Below are 19,175 nucleotides of genomic sequence, written 5' to 3'. Positions count from 1 at the left end.
TATAGGCTTCCGAGTGACAACCTGATATAGGAACTTCCAGAGCTTACTATCAAGCCGCGGAGGCGAGCGGCATGGCTCTATGTAATAGTCTACCTCACTAACCCTGAGCATGGAATGCCTACTGATTCGGATCACCGCTTTCGGCTGTCCCTCGCTCTGGCCGGACATGTTGTATCGTTGGCCGAAACGGTGAGTGATATGGTGCCGGCAGAACTAGACCTCAAACTGGTATGGCTGACGTCCACTTCATTCGTTCAGGTACATCCCGGAGCTGCGCGTGAGCCAGCTCAATAAACATGCACCTCCTATCATGGTATCAGGTGGCTGCGATGGCTTGGCACTTTGGCTGACCCCTGTTGGCGCTAGGGCTAAAGCGGTAAAGCAGGATCCGCGGATCGTGAAAGCCCATGGGCGTGACGCGCTGCCGTCCTTGCGACACATCCCGTTGTAACTTTTGGCCTGAGTCCAACACACAACGCAACGCTTTTCAACACCCTCTGTTCTCCCACCAGTCCGTTCGCTTGGGGAGGTTTCTTTTCAGAGGCTTTGACTGCTTTCTCCTCAACCTAAAACTTCGCAAGGAACTCACATCCGCACGCGCTGCCGCAGGGCACGCTCCGCACGCCATGCCGTCGAGGAAGCGCGGAAGACAGGAGATGGAGGCCGAAGAGGAGATCACAACAGAACCCAGCGTATTGGATCGGTTGAGGAATATGTGGGAATTCGCCAGTCTTATGCAATATATCTTCACTTTTGGCAAAGCGGTCAAGATAGACGAGGATTTCGACATCGAGGTACGGCGTACAATCAGCCCTTCGAGTGGAGCGATCCCTCGATACTACTAGGATGCATGGCTGATGCGGTGTAGGACCTCGAAGCAGAGTGTCTAAAGCCGGGCCCGTCAGAGCAACTGGCTCAAATCGGCTTGGCAATGCTCAAGCAGGTCTCATCGCATAAAGGGTTGACGTGAGTTTCCGAGGGTGCTGTGGGTTGAGTCAAGCGTCACTGACTCTACAAAGGCTTGAGATCTTCGACGAATACACACGCAGGCAATACGTGGCGAAAGCACCGCAGCGCAACCCCTTCGGCACCGAAGAGACGCCCAACAAGTTCGCCGATTTCGACATCTTCACAAAGATCCGTGTTCTGCAGCAGCTTTCGACGTGGACTTTCCACAATCCCGATCGCATACGAGAGCGAATGCCGGAGCGGGACACTGAGCAGACACAATGGGTAATACAGACCCTGAACGCTATACCGGCGCCATTGCTGACAACAACGTGCGCAGCGTATCGACCCGTTAGGATGGGACTCTGACGACCGATCCTACCTCCTTCTCGATGACGACCGACTGTACCGTCGCACCGATCCTCCAATTCCCGCCACACCACCTCCTAAGTCCAAATCGAAAGCAAAGAGCAAGAAGACAAAGTCTACGAGAGGGAGCAAGCGACGAAAGTTGGCATCAGCGGAGGGAAGCGGTGCGGAAGAGGAAGAAGACACAGTGCTGGTTGAGGAGCCACCGGAAGCTGCAGAGGACGACGGGTTTGGGGGTATGAAATGGGAATGCATAGCAATCACCTTGGAAGATTACAACGCGTTCATGGAGGGGATACGACGCAGCAGAGACCCTAATGAGAAGACGCTGTACAAGAGGCTGACGGAGGACGTCTTGCCCATCATCGAGAAGAGGGCTGAGGCGCAGCGACAGAAAGTGTTGCGGAAACAGAGGGAGTTAGAGAATCTGCAAAAGCTTGCGACTGCTAAGAGGTCTAGTAGAATCGCAGACAAGATGGAGAAACAAAAGGAGATCGAGGCGGCTGCGGAGGCTGAGCGGAAGCATCACGCTGAACTGGCGAATGCAAGGAAGGTGCAAGAGCGGCAACGTAAGATGGAAGATGTCAGTGTAAACCGAAACCGCTGCGTGTTGACTGGTGCTAATCCTGCTACTAGGCTCGCGAATCCCGCATGATGACTCGGGAGCAGCGCCTGCAGGAACGGGAAGCCAAGAGGATACTGCACGAGGAAGAGCTAGCGAAGCTGGAGGAGAACAGCAAACTCGCCGAGTCTAATGAAGCTCGGCTATCGGAGCGGCATCTGAAAGCGGAGATGGCACGGCGGCAGAAGGAGCTGGAGAAGCTGACTCAGGAGGACAACTGGGTGTTCGATTGTTCCGGCTGTGGCGCGCATGGCGAGAACTTGGTAAGTTGGCGTCAATTTCGTAGAAGCTTTGTTGCTGACCAGTCGCAGGATGATGGGTCCCACAGTATCGCATGCGAGCGGTGCAATGTTTGGCAACACAGTGCATGCAACGGTATCAAGCAGCAAGAGGCGGAACGAGACGACTTCCACTTCATCTGCGGAGATTGCAAGCGACGCGCAGCAGACGCCAACAAGCCAAAGATATCACTCAAGTTGCGCGGCTTCGGCTCATCCGCGTCGCCGAAGGGTAGTTCTGAGAGGCAGGCAGAGCCTTCCGCAACTTCGCCCAGCCAGCACCCTTCTGAAGCTCCTCGACAGCTTCACCGCGTGGAGATTCCCGTCCAGCCACCGACACTTACGCCTAACAGCTCCTTCACTCTTATGAACGGGCCGAGTCTGTCACCAGCAGGGCAGTCCCAAGGCCCGCCTGGCATCCACAGGGTGCAGAATGCCTACAACTCGCCCTCGAACTTCACTGGATCTCCAGCACCGACGGCATACCGTCCGCTCTCCTCAGGCCTGGCCAATTCCCCGCCGGCCATGAGCGGAATCTCTCAGCCTCCGCCACAGGCACAGTGGCACTACGGAAACGGCTACACCAACGGCGCAAACCATGCCCATCCACAGTCCAACGAATCAGCGGCCGCAGATGTGATGCGCCCACAGACACCAAACTACAACCCGTACTCGAACTCCTTCGAGCGGCAGAGTCCTCGATCCGGGCACTCCAATCCCGGAATGTCGCCCCTTAAGCCCCCGCCCTCCATGTCTCCACCTAGGACAAACGGGCATCTAAACACACCAGCGAACCCGCTCGTAGCAACGCCGCATACCTCATTCACCACCCCTGACCTTGCTGCCCCCGGCTCGGCGCACTCGCTCTCCCGTCACCAAAGCTTCCAGTCGACGCATCAGTACCCCGCTCACCTCCTTTCCGGTGCAAGTCCGGGGTTCTCCCCAGCAAAGCATAGCCCACCCCGACCGACAAGCCAGAGCGTCGCGGAGACGCCGGTACTTCCACCTATTGCAGCGTTGTCGCCGAGCGCACGGCCGTTGATTATGGATCCGCCGGTTAAGAACCCGACGCCGGAGCGGCCGAGGGAGAATGGGCGTTTTGGTCCTGTTTGAGGAATGGTAGACTGTGTTCTCTTTTGGCATCGGCATTGTTTGGTCGGTGTTGTGGGGCTCGAGGCGGACTTTCTGGAACGGTGGGGTTATGTCAGGGTGTGAGGCATGGATGCACGGTTGGATTGGCATATTGGCATGTTTGGCGATTTGGAGATCGGAAATGGTTAGAGGGTGCGTGAAATGAATCGCGCGTATAACGCACTTGGGCAGGCTCTCATAGTCGGGGCACCTGGAAACTTCAATAATAAAACCCGCTCTCAGTTGTATATATATAACCTTGTGACCTGCGTCCAACAACTGCTACTGGCGTTTAGGAGCGTCCGGTTGGTCATGCGGCTAGACGATCCTCAGCACAATAACACCTCTCAATGCCCGCTGGTAAAGGCGAGCGAAACGAAACGATGCTCATGAATGCTTATGACTGCCACCCCGTCTTCGCGAGACTGCAAAATTACTGCGTCGCGCTATATACATATCACAGTCACAGACGCAAGCCACTTCAGCTTTTACATTACTATCCATTGGTATATCCTTCACCCCTGCCAAACATTCTCAGCCAAAAAAACCTTCCCGTCGTCCCCCGCCTCGCTCACAACTTCGCCTGCGGTGCAGACTTATCGTAGCCCTTCCTGTCCCTCACAATGCCGTAGCACGGTCCTCCCTTCCCAAACATCTTCTGCAAGTCCTGCGCAATGCATTCCGGCCGCTCCCATGCCGCAAAATGGCCTCCGCGATCGTAGGTACTTTCGTACACCACCGGCCCTGTAGATCATTAGCCAAAGAGCGTTGGACAGGCAGAGACGCTTCTATCGAAGCAGCTTCTTGAGTGAAGGTCTATAAGACCACCCAAAAGCACTCCACGCGCCGCAGCAAACAGGTAGTCACTCACCCATCGTCCTCGCCCACGTCTTCGGCATAACACTCAGCTCCTTCGGAAAATGCGCCATCCCCAGCTTCACATGCGGGATCCACTTGCTCATCCTCTCCCGATTCTCGATATGCGGACTCGGCGAGTTATTAACCTCATAGTAGATGCGGACGCTGGCGGCAGGCCCCGCGGTCGAGAACCAGTAGATAGACACCCAGGTGAGAACCTCGTCGTCGGTCCAGGGATACTCGTCCGTCCAGTCATGCAGCTTCTCGTAGATCCACGCTAGCAGCGCGACCGGGCTGTCCGCGAGCGCGAAGCCTAGGGTTTGCGGACGAGTGCGCTGCTGGTGGTGGTAGGAGCTGCCTTGGACGTTGAACCATTGATTGCGGGCGAAGCCGCGCTTGTCGGCTTCGGTGTAGGGGGTTAGTGCGTGTTGCAGAGCTAGGATTGGGTTCTTGGTAAAGGTTGGTGGGAAAGCACGGATCATGTTGATGTGTGAGGCTTTGCAGTGGTCCGGGTAGAGGAGGCCCATGGCGCGAGTGATGTATAAGCCCCAGTCTCCACCTTGGGTCACGTACTCGTGGTAACCGAGCGAGAGCATCAGTTTGTGGCAGGTTTGAGCGTAGTACTCAAGGGAGAAACCAGGCTTTTTGACCGCGTCCGAGAAGCCGAAGTTGGGGAGGGAGGGTGCCACGACGTGGAATGCCGGTGCATCGCCATCACCTTGGAGCAGGGGGAGTAGCTTGGTGACTTCTTCGAATGAGCCGGGCCACCCGTGGCAGAAGAGAAGGGGGATTGCGTTTTGGATGGGGCTCCGTTGGTGGACATCTGGGATGTAGTCAATATCAGAAACATTCCTGGAGAACTACTCAGAGGACCAACATGATACAGAAGTTGCGTTGTATCAGAGTGTTTGAAAGTTTTGAAAGAAATCACTCACAATGCACGTTGATATCGCCATACCCATCGACCGAGATGGCCCTCCTGAAGTTCGGCAGCTCATTCAGTTTTGCTTCGGCTTTTCTCCACTCAAACCCGCTTTTCCAGTACTGCGCCAGCCTTCTCACATCTGCAAGGGGCGCGCCATACACCCACTGGTTTGGCGCGTCTAGCTCGTCCGGAAACTTAGCAATTGAGAGTCTCTCACGGAGGTCATCGAGGGCCTGATCAGAGACAGAGATGTTATATGGGGAAGCGGCCATTGTCTAGATGTCTTCAACTGCGAGCCACGGGGTAATAGACGTTAACAGATGCCGAGGATGTGCAACTGCGCTACAGATACCGACTCAATGTTTGTTTAGTTGAGTATCAACTTCAGTTAATGGGGGTTCACGATGCCGAGGAAATGGAGGGGGCTCGGTTGGCCATGACATCATCAGCGCTTGTGAGGTCAAGTTTATTAGCCGCTGTAGCGCGATCTCTCTCTGCTGTACGCTCGGGCGCATGCGATGTTGCTGGAATCCACATTGATGCTTCCTTTACCTAGAGATTTCAAATCCGAGAGAGTGACGGCGGCCACCAATCTATCAGACAACAGTCGTTGATCACTCCGTCCCACGCCGAACGGGATCTACAAGTGCGAACCGCAATCTAATGCACCTCATCTGAATCCACGCCAGGCAATATATTTTACAAAGAGGTAAAGCAAATCCATGGCTGGAATACGCCACATGAGAGCAGCCTGTAACATCAAAGCCTCAGTGTACACCAGAGCCAAAGGTCAGCGTAAGCGGATGCACGCACAATACTTATGCAAGAGCCATTTTCCATATGGCAATGGTACGATGCTCCGTGGGTCTGAGAACTTTGTGGTCGACAACGTCTTTACGGAAGAGCATTCCGAGTATGTCCATCTTCCATCCAGGCGAGGAGTTGAGTTTAACAAGCCTTACTAGTAAGATTTCTCTGCCTACCTGCATTGAACCAAAGTCGCACGTCAGACGTTAAGTGGAGCTCGTACGCCTCGTATCCTGTCGATTATTCACTGTTAGTATCCAGGAGGTCAGTCGACGCGTCAGATCTCTCGGAAGAGAAAGCATTCCGTACGACTGCTGGCTATTCTTTGTGATATCTCTATCCTTCATCGCCCAGGCCCCCGCCCGGCGTCCGCTGTGTGATACATCTCGCGGGCATTCTTAGACATCCGTTAAGATTGGGGAAGACTCCTGCCGGTCTCTGAAGATGATCAGTCGGCGAAATGCGGCTATGGACCTCTTTAAGTCCGATTAAGGCGCCTGGATGTAGTCGTCGCCCACTTTGAATCATACGTTCGCAAGCCCTGCCGAGCTTGACCGATTGTACGACCGTTCCTCAGCTTCGCCTATGTCGTACGCGAATATGTACAATGATGTTCTTACTGAGGAGAGAGACTTCGTGTGAAAACATGGAGCAAGTGACTTGATTGCAGAGCTCTCTGTTGGTGGGCGAGGTCTCTGTATATATACACGAGTCTCAGCCTCCTTAGTTACCAGTAACACTGTCTGATATCTTCAACGTTTCAAATATTTAGAGCCTCCGCGCATACAGTACTCTTTAGCACTCTACTACAATGTAGAGCTTCCCACTCCTCCTGGCGATTGCCAGCGTACTGCTTGAAACAGCGTCTACTGCACCTACGAAAACCAGCTCAGCAGGTATGAGAAGAGTCCAGTGTCATGGGTTTCTCATGTTCTCTTGGTATCCTCTTAAGCTAAGAGCAGTGGTGGAGTCCCATCTTAGTCCCTAGATTCTATTCATGCGTTGACGGTTCTAGGAAATGGGATATCTCGGAGTACTGTAGAGTCGTTATCAGTATCGCGCTTTGTCCTCCTGAAGAGTTCACCAGCCGCCCGTTCAATTATCACAGCGCTGACCGTTCAAAACAAGCTTCGCCCGATCAGATCTAGGGGAGAGGCAACTGCTTGGGATCCCTGGCACAGTTATCAATACCGTCAACCAGGTACTCGAGGCCGCCATCAATCCCATCGGCCAAATCAGTAGCATCTTGTCGGCTGTGGGCGCCGATGCCACCAATGCTGCCGGATTGTTCCAAGACACCCTTGACGCCATAGATGCTGCCCTCCCTACAGCGACGCTAACGTCAATTGAAGATGCGTCGATTGTCTAGGATCCCCATGTTACTGTGTCCGTGCTTAGATATCGCAAGGGGTTACCAACGTCGTAGAAGCAATCTTCGACGGCACGGCTACGAACTTCTTTGAAAATGCCGTTAGATTGGCCGAGAATAGTCTAGGACCTCGCGAGCTCGGCGAAGTTCTTGAGACCTACTCGACGGGTATCAACAGCGAGAACAACATCAACACAGTCGAACCAGCTCAGCCCGTCTTCCCGAGGAAATCAGCGGACGATGCGCCCTACTCCAGAGCCGAGTCCAGTTTTCGTGGCGCAATTTACATCACGAACACGTTCACTTACGGCCAGAAGCCGCCGGTTATACTAGTTCCTGGCACTGGCTCAAAGGGAGGAGTTGCCTTTACCACCAGCTACATCGAACTTCTGGAAGGCGTCGACTAGGCGGATCCAGTCTGGTTTAACAAACCCGGCTTCCTGCTTGATGATGCATAGATTTACTCAGTAAGTGCGAGATGACGAGTGTTACGAGCGCTTGTCTTACATCTATGCAGGAATACGTGGCATACGCCATCAACTACGTTTTCGGAATCACCAACCGAGACCTCAGTGTCATCGCCTGGTCCCAAGGCAACCTCGATACCCAATGGGCCCTCAAACACTGGCCGTCCACCTGCGACGTAGTCAGCGACTTCATCAGTATATCCGCGGACTTCCACGGCTCCCGATTCCTCACCGCTCAGTGCTCTCGGTTCCCCATCCTCCCTTGTCCACCCTCCATTATCCAGCAAGGGTACGATGCTAACTTCATCACCACTCTTCGCTCGGATGGTGGAGACTCAGCCTACGTGCCGACAACAAGCATATACAGCGCCGCAGACGAGTTCATCCAGCCGCAAAGCGGTCCGGGCGCCTCGGCTTTTATTAACGATGCTTGCGGCATCGGCGCAACTAACAATGAGTTGCAGGTCATCTGCAACGGCAGGCCGGCGGGCAGCTTCGTCACCCATGAAGGCGTGCTGTACAATCCAGTGGCTTTTGCGCTGGCAGTGGACGCTCTTATCAATGGTGGTCCCGGCTCGACAAGCCAGATAGACTTGACAACGTTGTGCGGACAGGTTGCAACAGAGGGTCTAAGCTTGACTGACTGACGTGATTAATACCGAGAGTAGGTTACCCGCTTTTGAGGCTCGTGAGCTGGTTGCTACCGGTTGAGAAAGTATAACTCCGGTAGCGATCGCAACCCAGCTGGCGTATAACCCTAAGCTTTACGACGAGCCGCCAATTATGGAGTATGCGGCATCAAGATGTAGCACTCAAGACCTGTTCCAACCTATCTGTACCAATTTGCTTGCTTTCTTTCAAATGATTTCTTCGGATGATGTCAAGACCTGACAAGCGCTGGTGCAAGTGGAGTGTGGGCGATGAGTTCCAGAGTGTAGAAAGCCGTTCTACGGAAGCGTGTGTATTACTACATTTGCAAAGGGATGGTGCGTGTAGAATGACAACGGGCGTAAGAAGTGCAAGAGTCCGCAGAGAGGTTTTTATAAGACAGATCCTGCTTTTCTCGACCAGCGCCATAGTGCTGAGATCCGCGAGGGCGCTGCCGTTCGTTTCTCCATCCTCCATCAATATGCTGACATCCATCCGCTGACGCCCTTGCGCCTTGAACAATTGCTTGCTCGGCTTGCTGTCATCACCTCCATCTAAAGTTATGCAAGCGCGAGCCTATTGAAGAAGCGTCATGCGCGGCTCTGATCGAAGATGGTCTACACCTGCTTCGTCCTTGCATGATGACACTTGCCAGAATCTCCCACCTAGAGATAACCTTCCAAGGTTTCAACGTTTGCTGTGGATTTTCGGGCGTGACTCATTCACGCGTGCTGACCGTGAAGCTGTTGTACCAGCCGAATTCACAATCCGTAACATACATCATCAACCGCATAAGGTCCCTTCCTCAAACCCTTTGACCTCGGTCTTCATACAACTCTCAAACACGCGCCTTCATCAAGTATCTACAATCCAAGACAAGCCGGACGAACACGTTCCAGAACTGAGCATCTCGCCCGCCAAGCACTCCGGGATTACCCAATTCAGCTATGCCGATACGCATCACCATCTCCAACAACGCCAAGCAGTCGCAGAAGGCTGTCCTCATCCTACCGTTAGCCTCACTTGACCCCGCGGCGCCGGATTCTTATCGTGCGCTTGTACTCAAGGCCGCGCAGAACAAATTACAGATCAGGAAGGCTAGCCGGATCTTCGTCGGCGGCACAGGACAAGAGCTTTGCACGGAGGATGAGTGGAAAAGTGCGCTGAGGGACGATGTAACGCTGCTCATTTCGAAGGGGGAGGAGTACGTTGGGCTAAGGAAGGAGGTTGCGCAAGGCGGCAGCGATGATGGTATGGACGTCCGCAAGCTTGAGCTCGTAGCACCAGTTAACGCGGAGCAGGCATACCGAACCTCGATTGCACGGTCAATATCCTCGCGCACGCCGCATCCGTCGACTCTCTCTCAGTAACTCAGGTCGAGACCACCGCGCGAACCTTGCCCGGCCTCATCCATGCTGTCGGACAGCCGGACCTCCATCCCGGCACCAAGTTCCCCATCGGCGCGGTCTTCGTCTCCAAGGGATGGATACACCCACCGCTCATCGGCGGCGATATCGGGTGCGGCATGGCATGGTACAAAACGAAGCTGAACCGCAACCAGGTCGACGGAGACAAGGGGCGGAAAGTTGCCGAGAAGCTGCGGGGGCTGGAAGGCGCGTGGCGGTCGCAGCAAGAGCGGGAGGTCTGGTTGGCGGACGGGAAGGAGGAGTATTCAGCGGGTCCGGAGTGGGATGCTGCACTCGGTACCATTGGAGCTGGAAACCACTTCGCGGAGATCCAGGTTGTGGAGGACGCTGTAGCAGCCGAGACCGGACTTTGTCCTAACGATGTGGTGTTGCTTGTCCACTCTGGCTCGCGCGGATATGGCGGAAACGTGTTGAAGCAATACGTCTCGGACACGAGCCCGAGCCTCAGAGAGGACGCCGTGAAAGCGAAGGACTACATGAAAGAGCACGATCGGGCTTGCAACTGGGCGAAGGCGAATAGGGACCTGATCGCGCTCCGCTTCTTGTCGTGTCTCGAACCCGGCGAGGAGACATGGGGGCTAGGGCGGAACACAGATGAGCAAAACTCAACCGACTTCGATAAACTGGTCGCCCGAACAAAAGCCAAGCTGCGCGAACGCAAAGTAGTCGATATATGGCACAACAACGTGGAGCGCATTCGCTGGCCTCCACGGCCGCCACCAGCCATTGAGTCGTCACCAGAAGAAATAGCAGACCGCACGGAATCGCTGTCCCTTGATGAGGGCGCTGCATACGCCTATGTTCACCGCAAAGGCGCAGCGCCTACATACGATCCTCAGACGAACAAGCCGCTCACTATTCTACCCTTGCCCGGTTCACGCGGCACGCCAACAATAATGCTCCGGCCCGTGTTCTCACAAGCCACGCAGTATGGCTACAAGAATGCTCTTTCGCTCGCTCACGGCGCCGGGCGAGCCATGTCGCGCACTAAGGCCCTCACGTCAATCAACCAGAAGTACGCAGGCGACTCCGCGTCGCTCTTGCAGCCGAACGCTTCATCGCAAGCACATGTGAAGGACGGAAAGAATGTACGCGGCGGCACGTGGGTGATCTGTGACGAGAAGGATCTGGTGTGGGAAGAGGCGCCGGAGGCATACAAGGACGTGTATGCGGTGGCTGAGGATCTGGTTAGGGAGGGGGTTGCAGAGGTGATAGGATGGTGCAGGCCGAGGGTCAGCTACAAAGTCAGGAATGGGGGAAGGTAGAGGGCTGCCAAGGTGACTGCGTCATTCATCCACCGGTACTTGCTTGCGGTTATGCTTCATGAAAACTCAAGAGTAGAACTGGAGTGTAAGAATTGACTCCGGTGGTTTGCATGCCACAATGTTTCCTTCATGTTGGATACTATTATTCTCAAGTCCTTGCGGCCGTTATTCCCTGTCTCCTGACATTGCTGTTGTAGAGAGCGGAAAGAGCCGGACACCACGACAGGATAAAGTATTACCGGATCTGGAAAGGGACAGGGTTCGTAGAACGACGCAAAAGGCTATGGCGCCAAACAGCCGCTCCTCGTGTCTTTTAAAGCTCTACCTGTGTATTTGTCTTAATCTGCATTGTGATGTTGAGATTCGACCTGCGCCCCCCGCAGTGGTTTTCCTCGAAATTTGTTGTAAGATACATTCATTGGACACGAGAAACAAGGAGCAATTTCTGTCACGTGAAGCTGAGGAGACCAAGGCTTGTCAAGTGAAGACATTTTGGCAATCTGACTATATTAAATGAGTAGCTGAATCTTGCTTTTATCCCAGATTTGCTACGTTAGCTCATGCGAATGCGGGACACAGGCACTTGCTACCTGCTACCCCAAAAGGGAATGTGGTTACAGGCAAGCCACCCACCCGTAACCGTGAAAAGGCAGTTAGGTTCTGGTTCGATTTTTGCTTGGACCGTTTCTTTTCCACTTTATCATTATGCTAGTTCCACCCTGCCCCTCATGCCCGGCGCGGTTAATTTTGCTCCTGCCATCGTCGGCGCTGGTGTCTGTCTCCATATTCTAGAATCTATGTGCACCTAGACGGGCGGTACATGAAGGAACAGTTTCCCGTTTTATGTCTTGCTATTGATCATCGAAGCACGAGCATGAGGGCACCAGGGGAAACAGTAATCGACGGGCTGATTATTGCAGAAGCAGAAGATGAAGGAGTTTGTTGCCGCATCGGACAGTCTATGGTGGAAAGGAAGATGAATTCGGGGAACATGGTCGGCGCGATATGATCTTGTGTTGAAAGTGGGAAGCATCCCATGTTTGGGCCGGGGAGAGTGAAATACGAAGTGATAAGGTGTTTGCAACGAAATGCACACCAGAAGAACATCTACCTAGCGAAGCTATCTGTCGTCTCACCTGCGGCTTGCAACAGACCACACGGCGAACATGCATGTCAGCACTCGTGTTCTCCCCTTCCCGTCGTTTTACATAAAGGTTCCGCGGACTCCATGCTGCAGTAAGCCGTGTCGCATGTATTGGAACATGGAGTCAAGTACAGCACTGGCCTCTCGGCTTCTAGGTCTTAGCCTATATACAAACTCACTGAACTGTTTGGCATTTGAAGTTCCTCTTAGGTCTGAATCCAACAGATATTACACGATGTTTGACAGGAGGTGGTCAGCCTGGCTCGGAAGACGATGTTGAAACAAACACGGCGCTTGGGCAGGATGACAGCTAGTGGCGGCAGCCTGCAGAGACGACTGGCTGGAACAACAGCGCTAGGGAAAGCTGGGGCTGGGGTCTCGCTGCACCAACCACGCTGCGATTCGACCAAGACCTCTTCAGCCGCTGGAGCCAGCCTCGTAGAGGACACCTTTTGCGGGGAAGGCAGGGGAAAAGGGGGCTGTGGACGGGACCGTCTCTCGGCGAGCTGCGTCCGAGCCAGAGCTGGGACAAGCTGTAGCACTAGCGATGGCCTTTAAGCAGACCGTGCCATGAAACAAGCCACCAGGCCTCCGTGATCTCGGCGGGGCACGTCCATCACATCGGGATGTTTCTGTTTCTGGGAGGTGATGAGATGTGACTGCGCCGGTCACAGGGCTCGCGGGTGGAAGAGGAAGGCGCGGCTGTTGGGTAATTGGCTCGTGTGACTCCAGCCATTTTAAGCTCTCCATTTAATTTATGAGCTTCCTCCGCTCCTGCTGCCACTGCAATCACAACCACTTTCGCTTGCTTCCATTCTCGTACATACAGCAGCCACGTCTCAGCTGCTACTTTCTGAGGCCAGTTCCATTCTTGAAAGCCAATTGCATAGTTACGTCACTGGTGAGCAGTTCTTCCGCCCCCATTGTTACGAGAGCATTCCAGTCGCCCTGCGTTACAACATCTGAAAGTGTCTTTTGTCACTAACGGCACTTCCAGAACAACGTCCACGATCGTGCTTGCCTCACCGCACTCTGTCCATTCTCCACAGTCTCGATCTTTCATAAAACGAGAAACAAAGATGCGCACTTCAATAATCCTTCCCACTCTCTCCTTCCTCGCCCTTGCCGCCGCAGACACAGGCAGGCTCGGCGATGCCGAAGTCGTCACCAACAACCCCATTGGGGCATCCTACGAGGCGAGGCTGCCCAACAGCGCGACGACAGACGTGCGCGGCGTCTTCATCGCCACCTCCAACCCCTCCGGGCGCGGCGTAGACTTCCAGATCACACTTGACGGCATTCCCAGCACCGGCGGTCCGTTCAGTAAGTTGCTCTCTCCTTCCCCTACTACACTGGGTTGCTCCATCCCACGATTCTCATTGACTACCGTTGGAGCTCCCGCTAATCCACCACACAGTGTACCACATCCACGACGCCCCCATCCCTCCTAACGGCACCTGCGCCCAGGCCCTTGCGCACCAAGACCCCTATATCCGCGGCGAAGAGACACCTTGCGACGCGACAGCTCCCCAAACCTGCCAGGTCGGCGATCTGTCGGGGAAACATGGCAACATCACAAGCGGCTCCTTCCACGCCGCCTACACGGATCTGTACGCCTCGCTCGTGCCAGGCCTGGGCTCCTTCTTCGGCAACCGCAGTGTCGTCGTGCACTTCTCAAACAAGACGCGGATCACGTGCGCGAACTTCGAAGTCATTGGCCACGGAGCCGTTCCTTCGGGAAGCCCGAATGGCACGAACGCTACGACGATGGTGACTGCGACGGCGACGGCGAGCGCAACTGGGGGCGCGAGTGGTTCGGCTACGGCTACCCCGGTGTCCCCGAGCGCGCCGGCTCAGCAGACGACGAATGCGGCTGTAAGGACGCTGGCCGGTTCGGGAGCGGTGCTTGCTGCGCTGGCGGCGTTTGTTCTTTGAGCTTCTTCTGACCTTGCTGTTGGTTGCGGCGGTCTTAATGAGGGAGTAGGACGCACGGCATCCTGTTCCTCTTCTCGTCGACTGATACTTATTTGGCGTTGGTGTGGGATGGCACCTGATCTTAATGCGGTGTGCATGTAATGGATATTCGGATGCTTTGAGGGGGCCCTGAAAGCTGTCGGCCGTCTAATTTAGTGTGCGGTAGAGATCGCGCACGCTGTGGGACGATGAGACATTGGAGCGATGGACCACCAAAGTTTGGTATGTAGTCATAGTCTTTCCAGTGGTGGCTTATGGACTTCGAGACTGGTAATCAAAAGCATCTTGATCGTGATGACACTTCTTGTACTAGTCCCTTGTCACTGTTTCCAAGAGTCCAACAATCCCATTCCTCAAGTTTCACACTAGCCAACCTGTAGAGCTATATAAGCTTATTTACACCGCGTATACCTTCAACGTCCCGCTGTTCGATGATTCAGTGCCCTCTACACTCTGGCTTGTACAATTGGGTGTTTATCGATCTTTAAGACTTATTGAGGCTACGGACATGTAGTACGCTCTACGTACTGTTCGTGTATTTGGAATGTTTGGTTCTTGTTCTGACTGCTCAATTTCTTGATTATTCTAAAGCCGACGAATCAAAAAGGTGAGCTACGCATGGTATGTCAGCGAATGGGACCTCAGGGCTCGGTTCTACCGACCCCTCTTGATGATCTTCGAAGTGTGACGTCTGAAGTTATTCGGGTAAAGGCTGTTGACAGCTTCCCACTTGTGGATATACCATGCGTAGATAACATCTTTCATTCGTCGACTTCAGAAATATTAAGAAAATGAGTAGCGGAGCGGGCACCTGCATGACGTCACTCGAACACGACGAGAACGGCTCGCTGAGATGGATTTAGAGACAGTCGCATCTCTACGCAAACGAGTTCACATTTCTCCGGTGTATTACATACGGCAAGATGTCTTCTACAGTGAACAAACTCGCCAATGCCGTCTATCAGCAACTCCCATCTTTGTCTGGGGAGAAAGTGTCAGAAATGGACCCCGTTCCCTGGACAGACCCCGCCGTCGAGCCGGAAGTACCTGATGAAGCCGAAAAGGTTCAAGAGCTGATGGAGGTCATTCGCAGGATACAGGAGAAGAAGTAACAGTCTCGTGTTGCGCGACAAGATGGATCCGGCTTACCGTATATGCGCAGTTTCGGGATGCATCGGCATGCATTTCGTGGCACCCATGTCAAGACTCAGGCGGTTGTGAAAGGTTCTCTCACGGTCAATGAAGACTTACCGCCGCATCTGGCTCAGGGCTTGTTTCGAAAACCTGGTGTCTATCCGGTCGCTGCAAGATATTCTAACGAGCCGAGCTTCTTGCAGGATGATCGGACCCCAGGACCCCGTGGAATGGGCTTGAAGGTGTTTGGCGTTGAAGGAAAACATCTGGATCCAAGCGGTGACCGAACAAGAACACAGGATTTTAGTAAGTTAGATTGAGAAGATCAGCGTACTGATTAAAGGAGGGCCTCACTTAACGTGATGAATAGCTTTCAACAACGCCCCCATGCTAGAACTGACGGATCTGCCGACGACGCTTGAAATATTCACACTCCGAGAGAGACATTTTGACGACCCATCTGGCCTCAACAAGGAACTGTGGTGGAGGAAGGACCATGCGATACAAGTGGCTCCCCAGGAACTGCCTAATGTTCATCCTGTTAGTTTTACAATGTGAGCGCTTCCCGTGACGACGTGTCGCAAAGCACCATTAACGCAAAGGAGGTACTCTCAATCTGCATTCCGATACGGCGACTATGTTTGCAAATACGCGCTCTTCCCTAGCACGGAACTACAGCAATCTCTCAACTCTCTGAAAATCACCAAAGACTCGTCTCCTTCCGAGATCAGCTGTTGGATGCAAGCATATTTCCGCGAGCACTCAGCAGAATACGACTTCAAGGTGCAGCTTCTCCGCGAGCCGGACCGGCAGAGCGTTGAAGACACCTCAAAACCTTGGACCGAGACGGCGTTTCCTTACGAGACGGTGGGGAAGGTGGTATTTCCGGCTGGCCAGGATGCTTTTGATGCAGCGAGGAGAGTCTTTTGGGAAGATCGCATGAAGTTGAACGTTTGGTATGGATTGGAGGAGCATCGGCCGCTAGGGAGCGTGAATCGGCTCAGGAAGGAGCTATATAAGATGAGCCAGGGGTATAGGGCAGAGGTTAATGCTACGCCGATACTCGAGGTGTCGGATGTCAACGAGATACCGTAGTAGTTACGAAAGCTGGTTTCCATTTTGATCACTCACTACTTCGCTCCACAGACACTCTTCGAAAGCCCCTTCCGACTTGGTCAATGGTCGACTTTATGTACAAAGGCTCGCTATGGTGATTCTGTTTCCTCTTCAGTAAGCCCCTTGGGCTTGGAAGCTGATCAAGTGTTCAAATACCTCCATGTATTCCAGGTACGCTTGGGTAACCTTCGACGATCAACAATATGTCTAATCGAAACGAAAAATAGAACGCTCCAGAGTTCAACCGCAATATCCTGAGGTCTTACTTCTGGTTCAGGGTATAGCTTACGGGACATCCGCTTGATGAAGTAGCCTACAAGTAGCCTACTGAAGTGGCCTAATATCAAAGTCACTCGAATGCCTCCAATCAAATGCCCCTGACGCGCGGAAACCTAGGGCTGGGATGACTTCCGCGACCCCGCGTTTTGCAAGGGGGCAGCGGAAAGCCTCCGTCAACACCTCGACCCCTCCGATCCCTTCAACCACACCGTGCCGAACATCCTCACCTCGATTTAGGTAAGTGCTCGTGAAAGTAGGGCCAATAACCGACCCGCATGATGCAGTGCATAACTGCACATTGCGCTTTTGCGGGGATCACAAGGGTGATTGCGTCGGACATCCTTCGGAGACTTCGTGAACAGCGCGAAAGCTAGGTAGGTAAAACATACACCGAATGCTTTCATACTTAAGAACACCTACCACTGTCTCATCTCTTCTATTAAAGACTTCTCTTATAATCTGTCTGCTTTACTGTACTCGTGAACAGCGCACCGGACCTTTCTCATCATGACGCTCCAGGTCACTGTGATAGCCGTTGTTTCCGCCATCTATTTCATCTACCGATACCTTAACCGCACAGATACGCCTAAGATAAAGGGATTGCCAGAAGTTCCTGGAGTACCGTTGTTTGGCAACCTGCTACAATTGGGGAGCAACCATGCGAAGGTAGCTCAGGAGTGGGCGAAGACGTATGGACCCGTCTTCCAAGTGCGGATGGGCAATCGGGTGAGTATCTCAACTCTTGTAAATGAACTTCATCCGTCAGAGTAGCTAGATAACGTTGAAAACAATGACGACGATGGGGATTACGCGACTAACTTCCCACGCAGAGAATCGTCTTCGCCAACACCTTTGACAGCGTGAGAGCGCTCTGGATCAACAACCAATCCGCCCTCATCTCCCGCCCAACCCTCCACACCTTCCATACCGTCGTCTCGTCCTCCCAGGGCTTCACCATCGGCACATCTCCATGGGATGAGTCTTGCAAGCAGCGCCGCAAGGCCGCCGCCACCGCTTTGAACCGCCCAGCTGTGCAGTCCTACATGCCGATCATCGACCTCGAGTCGACCGTGTCGATCAAAGAGATGCTCAAAGACTCCAAAGGCGGCGAGGTCGACATCGACCCGAACGGGTACTGGGCGCGATTTGCGCTGAACACGAGCCTGACCCTAAATTATGGGATCCGTATCGATGGTAGCATCGAGGACGAGCTGCTCAAGGAGATCACGCATGTGGAGCGGATGGTCTCGAACTTTAGGAGCACAAGCAATAACTGGCAGGACTATATTCCGATGCTGCGGCTAGTGCCGACGCTGAGCAAGGAGCCGCAGGAGTATAGACATCGGCGGGACGTGTATATGACGAAGCTGCTGGACATGCTTAAGGCGCGGATCGCTGAGGGGACAGACAAGCCGTGTATCACTGGCAACGTCCTTAAGGATCCCGAGGCAAAGCTGACCGAAGGTGAGCCCCCCAACCCAATCCCCCAGAACAGCCAAGACCCCATTCTAACACCACTACCACCAGCCGAGATCAAATCCATCTGCCTAACCATGGTCTCCGCGGGCCTCGACACGGTCCCGGGCAACCTAATCATGGGCGTCGCCTACCTGTCCAGCCCGCACGGCCGCGAGATCCAAGCGCGCGCCCACTCCGAGATCATGAAAGTCTACCCCAACCACGATGCGTGGACCGCGTGCCTCGTGGAAGAAAAAGTGCCCTACATCACCGCGCTCGTCAAGGAGATCCTGCGCTACTGGACCGTGATCCCGATCTGCCTGCCGCGCGTGTCCGTCAAGGATATCGAGTGGCAGGGCGTCACCATCCCGGCGGGCACGACGTTCTACATGAACGCGTACGCGGCCGACTACGACGAGTCGCACTTCAAGGACCCGTATTCGTTTGTACCGGAAAGGTATCTGGATTCCGCGATGGAGGGCCAGGGGACCCCGCATTATGCGTACGGCGCGGGGAGTCGCATGTGTGCGGGCAGTCATCTGGCGAACAGGGAGCTGTATACGGCGTTTGTGAGGCTGATCTCCGCGTTTGAGATTCTGCCGCCGAGGGAGGAGAAGGATGCCCCGGTGCTGGATGCGTTGGAGGCGAATGCGATCCCGACGGCGCTGACGCTGGAGCCGAGGCCATTCAAGTGCGGTTTTAAGGTCAGGGATAGGGAAAGGTTGGATACGTGGATCAGGGAGAGTGAGGAGAGGACGAGGGAGAGTGTTGGGAGTGTTGCGTCGGTGAGTTAGATAAGGGGATTGGATTGAGCGGGAGAGGCGCACCTCTGGATGAACAGCGGATGTGGTTGGAGAGCGCTTTGATCAGATTGGGCTAGTCAAGCTTATGAGGTTGTCCTCGGGTTGTGAGCAATTTAAAAAAACCACGACGGGTACATTTTTGGTCTCAAAGGA

The 19,175-nt window shown here is 54.0% G+C and overlaps 8 protein-coding genes across 8 annotated transcripts; 7 read left to right on the top strand and 1 right to left on the bottom strand.

Annotated features, from left to right (window-relative positions):
• Positions 1-626: 626 nt before the first annotated feature.
• On the top strand, positions 627-3,330 carry W97_00636 (uncharacterized protein; the record flags this gene model as incomplete). Its single annotated transcript, XM_007778548.1, has 6 exons — positions 627-794; positions 869-966; positions 1,020-1,233; positions 1,289-1,900; positions 1,954-2,202; positions 2,251-3,330. The coding sequence occupies 6 exons, from the start codon at positions 627-629 to the stop codon at positions 3,328-3,330; spliced, it is 2,421 nt and encodes an 806-aa protein (XP_007776738.1).
• A 589-nt stretch (positions 3,331-3,919) lies between these two features.
• On the bottom strand, positions 3,920-5,403 carry W97_00635 (uncharacterized protein; the record flags this gene model as incomplete). The annotated part of the gene is made up of 3 exons (XM_007778547.1): positions 3,920-4,092; positions 4,220-5,029; positions 5,142-5,403. The coding sequence occupies 3 exons, from the start codon at positions 5,401-5,403 to the stop codon at positions 3,920-3,922; spliced, it is 1,245 nt and encodes a 414-aa protein (XP_007776737.1).
• Positions 5,404-5,985: 582 nt separating this feature from the next.
• Positions 5,986-7,714, top strand: W97_00634 (uncharacterized protein; the record flags this gene model as incomplete). The annotated part of the gene is made up of 3 exons (XM_007778546.1): positions 5,986-6,044; positions 7,067-7,301; positions 7,337-7,714. 3 exons carry the CDS (start codon positions 5,986-5,988, stop codon positions 7,712-7,714), a joined length of 672 nt encoding a protein of 223 aa, XP_007776736.1.
• Positions 7,715-7,818: 104 nt separating this feature from the next.
• On the top strand, positions 7,819-8,421 carry W97_00633 (uncharacterized protein; the record flags this gene model as incomplete). The annotated part of the gene is made up of 1 exon (XM_007778545.1): positions 7,819-8,421. One exon carries the CDS (start codon positions 7,819-7,821, stop codon positions 8,419-8,421), a length of 603 nt encoding a protein of 200 aa, XP_007776735.1.
• A 948-nt stretch (positions 8,422-9,369) lies between these two features.
• W97_00632 (uncharacterized protein) lies at positions 9,370-11,114 on the top strand (the record flags this gene model as incomplete). Its single annotated transcript, XM_007778544.1, has 2 exons — positions 9,370-9,673; positions 9,724-11,114. 2 exons carry the CDS (start codon positions 9,370-9,372, stop codon positions 11,112-11,114), a joined length of 1,695 nt encoding a protein of 564 aa, XP_007776734.1.
• A 2,223-nt stretch (positions 11,115-13,337) lies between these two features.
• Positions 13,338-14,193, top strand: W97_00631 (uncharacterized protein; the record flags this gene model as incomplete). The annotated part of the gene is made up of 2 exons (XM_007778543.1): positions 13,338-13,581; positions 13,676-14,193. 2 exons carry the CDS (start codon positions 13,338-13,340, stop codon positions 14,191-14,193), a joined length of 762 nt encoding a protein of 253 aa, XP_007776733.1.
• Positions 14,194-15,155: 962 nt separating this feature from the next.
• W97_00630 (catalase) lies at positions 15,156-16,461 on the top strand (the record flags this gene model as incomplete). Its single annotated transcript, XM_007778542.1, has 4 exons — positions 15,156-15,340; positions 15,395-15,672; positions 15,737-15,920; positions 15,972-16,461. 4 exons carry the CDS (start codon positions 15,156-15,158, stop codon positions 16,459-16,461), a joined length of 1,137 nt encoding a protein of 378 aa, XP_007776732.1.
• An 807-nt stretch (positions 16,462-17,268) lies between these two features.
• On the top strand, positions 17,269-19,013 carry W97_00629 (phenylacetate 2-hydroxylase; the record flags this gene model as incomplete). The annotated part of the gene is made up of 3 exons (XM_007778541.1): positions 17,269-17,487; positions 17,592-18,225; positions 18,289-19,013. The coding sequence occupies 3 exons, from the start codon at positions 17,269-17,271 to the stop codon at positions 19,011-19,013; spliced, it is 1,578 nt and encodes a 525-aa protein (XP_007776731.1).
• Positions 19,014-19,175: the final 162 nt, after the last annotated feature.

Source organism: Coniosporium apollinis (assembly GCF_000281105.1).
Source record: "Coniosporium apollinis CBS 100218 chromosome Unknown supercont1.2, whole genome shotgun sequence".
In the NCBI taxonomy this organism is placed as follows: Eukaryota; Fungi; Ascomycota; class Dothideomycetes; genus Coniosporium; species Coniosporium apollinis.
The sequence above is the reverse complement of the archived record's forward strand: the minus strand, read 5'-3'. Positions and strand labels throughout refer to the sequence as shown.